At 37.3% G+C, this 3,554-nt stretch overlaps 1 protein-coding gene across 2 annotated transcripts in view; it reads left to right on the forward strand.

Annotated features, from left to right (window-relative positions):
* Window positions 1-3,554, forward strand: part of LOC117104432 (cAMP and cAMP-inhibited cGMP 3',5'-cyclic phosphodiesterase 10A-like) — a gene marked incomplete at its 5' end in the record, with an annotated part of 25,559 nt that overhangs the window by 14,239 nt on the left and 7,766 nt on the right. The window contains 4 exon segments of one of the 2 annotated variants that reach the window (XM_033245282.1): window positions 808-1,042; window positions 1,290-1,496; window positions 2,089-2,210; window positions 3,028-3,179. Coding sequence (XP_033101173.1) covers window positions 808-1,042; window positions 1,290-1,496; window positions 2,089-2,210; window positions 3,028-3,148 — 685 coding nt within the window. 2 annotated transcript variants of the gene reach the window in all.

Below are 3,554 nucleotides of genomic sequence, written 5' to 3' on the forward strand. Positions count from 1 at the left end.
AAAAAAAAACTCCCCCCTCCCCCTTTCCCCCCCCCCCCCCCCCCCTTAAGACTCCTAGATACGCCACTGGCTATGCACGATGAGAACTGTCCCAGGGCCTTCAAAGCTGCCATCTGCCTTCATGCTCCATTGCTTTCTTGGATAATTCCTGGAGAAAGAAACTTGGTCTAAAACTTCAATTTTAATGGTGTGCCAACTTCGAACTGACGTCTGTCTTCTGCTTTTCTCTGAAGTTTTAGGGCATTCTACCATCCTCAAACTTTTTCTTGTTTTTTTTTTCCATGCATTCTTCAATGCTTATCCTAATGCCTCACCATCCAATTTGCCAGCAAGGAAACACTTCTAAAATGCATTGCATTACCCAAAAGTCAATATTGCCAAATGATGGGTTTAAATGTTGAAGGCTCAATATTTCTACACTAAAGCAGCAGAAAGAGAAGAGATTGCAAAGGAAACTTGTTTGTTTAATTAAGTGGCAGCATCATTTTCTATCGCAGTCTAATGGCAGCAGACTGAGAGGCACTAGGCCGAAGCAGAAGCTGTTGTTACAGTGTGTTTCTGCCTATTTACTAGTGAAAGCGACACTGCCTCGACATCAGTTGTTGGATCCCCTCTTGCAAAAGCAATTGGGTCCTCTGTTAGTATATTCAGATTCAGATGATTACAGAGAGGCAGATTTAGGTCAACCATGGTGTAAGGAAGATGTAACAAAGATACATATACAGTATAGCTTTAAGCCGTTGAATAGGTCTATAATAGTTTAAACTCGTTAAATACAATAGATGGTTTACCAGATTCTTCTTATAGGTTTCAGTTTGATGTACGTCCATCTACCAATACATTTTGCGAGCTGTTTATCTACATGACATATGAACTTTTTGGAGAGGACACCTTTGACTTATCGACGCTCGCTCGCTTCATTCTGACAGTGAGAAACAGTTACCGGCCCGTGCCTTACCACAACTTTGAGCACGCATTTACAGTGACGCATTGTATGTACTGCCTCCTGCAAGCAACTCAAGGTCTTTTCTCCGATATAGAGGTGATAATATAATAATATTAAGTATGATTTCGTTATATATTGTTTTGTTAGGACTGAATAAATACATGAATTATTGTCAAGAACAAATTAAACTACTGTACATATCCGGAATCCCACCGCCCACACGCAAATGTGCCATACTCCTTTATGCAGTGTCACACATTAATTCTGTTGCCTCTGGATTAATGTCATAAATCAAGCCAAATTTGACAAAAGTAATTGTATTGATCTTCATAATATTTAACAGATGCAGTCACTGTTCTTTGCCTGTATCTGCCATGATCTGGATCATCGTGGCTTCACAAACACCTTCAACCAGAAGTTTGAAACTCCTCTGGCTTCCCTGTACGCTACGTCCACGATGGAACAACATCACTTTAGCCAGACTGTGTTCATTCTGCAGTTAGATGGTCATAACATCTTCTCGCATCTCCCCAACAATGTCTATAAACAGGTAAAAAACAGTTGGTCATTTCTTATATTGTTCTATAGCAGACTATAGCGGCTACACCTTTTAGTTTTTATTCAGAATCCTCAGCTTGGATAACCGACACAAAGGTCTGTAGATTTATTTCCAGTGTGGTGGGAAATTTACCCCTCCCGCGTTGGAAAGGCCTGGAACCCTGTCTTCTGACACAAAATCAAGGTAGTCGGATCAAAAACATTAATTTGCCTATCCAAATACAGTAGACTGTACTAAGTACTAAATATAAACTCTACCTTTGAACCCTGTCAGTTCCAGAAAAGAATAACTCCTCTCCATTAAATCCTTGTTATGAGACTTACTTTTTGTAGAGTCTCATATCTCTTTGTTTGTCATTTGAAGGGATATCTAAGCACAGTGATTGAAGTCACAATTGGTAATCCTCGGCCTTGTTCCTAAAGGAATAAACTAAAAAAAAAAAAATTTTCTGACAAATATTAAGCCCTGGTATTATATTTTGTATGCCTTTCCCTTTCGTTTTTATTTGCTGTTCTGTATTTACAAAAATAATCTTGCAACACGTTTCACTTTCAAGGTTTCTGCTATTAAATTCTTTTGATAGATGCTTGGTCATATCCGACATAACATCTTGGCAACTGATCTTGCATTGCATTTTGAGAATCAGAAAGAGTTGGCTAAGATATGCTTAACGGATAATCTATGCATTACCAACCCAAAGCACAGGTATGGCAATCACAGTGGAGTTATAAAAATGATAATTTGATTGAAATACTAAATAATGACTATGAAATATATTTTGACAGTTACAGGTTATAGCTAAGCATAATTTTAAATGGTCATGGCTTTTTAGTTTAGTTTATTCTTTATTTATGTCACACTCTTAAACAAAATAAGACCAGCCAATTCTGGTTTAATTATGAGTTATACAGTTAAAATACAAGATAAAAAGGGGGAAATACTATATAATAATACATTAGCAATAAATATAACATCATAAAGCTCAAAATAAAAAAAAGTATTAAATGTGTGATATTAAAAGATAACAGACCTCTGATTTGTTAAGACCATAACACCAACAATTTTTTCTCTCTTCTTTCCCTTATTTCCTTAAGAGTATACTTTGAAACAAAATGTTACTTTGAAATGATGTTAATATTAATGTTTGTTTGATATAAGCTTCGTTCACATTAAAGCCCGGATCCTGTCCGGTGCCCGGACAAAAAATCGTGAAAAACGAGTTCAGTGGTAAAGAATAGGACTGTTCACATCAAATTTGTACGATTTCTATTCTGCACTCCGGATCGAGACTGATAGATCTGAGACCCATTTGTATTGTGAAATCGTACGTTTTTTTTTCCCTTGGACCAATCAGCAACATACTTGGTTGGTTTGAACCAATCAAACGCATATACTGTACGTACTTAACCCGAATAACCGTGTTCCGTGCGCGTTGTGAATGCAGCGTTCAAAAAATGTTGCAACAAACGATTTTTTTCCGGGATCCGGGCTTGATGTGAACGTAGCTTTAAATTGATTTTAGAGGTCACTTACATTCGCTGATGATGACGGCTTCAGACTTGTCTCTATCTGCCAAGTACTGGCCGGTACAACGGGAGACAGTAGATCACATCTACGAAGAATTCTACCAACAGGTAAATTAGGTCACAGGCCTGAATTCAGACTCAAATATAAAAAATCTATTTTTTAAAACTCCGTAACCAAATTGTGTTGGGTGGTTATTGTGAATAGTTCACCGACTTAAAAATCTGGCAGGCATGCATTGGGCAGAGTTAGGTAATTTTTCTCTTTCGGTGTGTGACACAAAAAATTAACCTCTACTCTTTTTGAAGGATATTTCAAGTTTCTAAAGTGCACACAAGCCAGTGCTTATTCAAGAATTGAGTCCTGAAATTGAGAAAATAATGAGAGACGAACAAGATCCAATGCTATGCTATATGGTTGCAGATATTAGGGTTACTTCAATAAAGCTGGGCATAAATTGATCACTACACCCAACATGATTCTATGGAGAATATAATATCATGACATGTGTGCAACGGATAGTTT

The sequence above is a fragment of the Anneissia japonica genome, unplaced genomic scaffold (assembly GCF_011630105.1).
Source record: "Anneissia japonica isolate Jap-2015-1 unplaced genomic scaffold, ASM1163010v1 scaffold287818_len932483_cov186, whole genome shotgun sequence".
NCBI classification, from domain to species: domain Eukaryota; kingdom Metazoa; phylum Echinodermata; class Crinoidea; order Comatulida; family Comatulidae; genus Anneissia; species Anneissia japonica.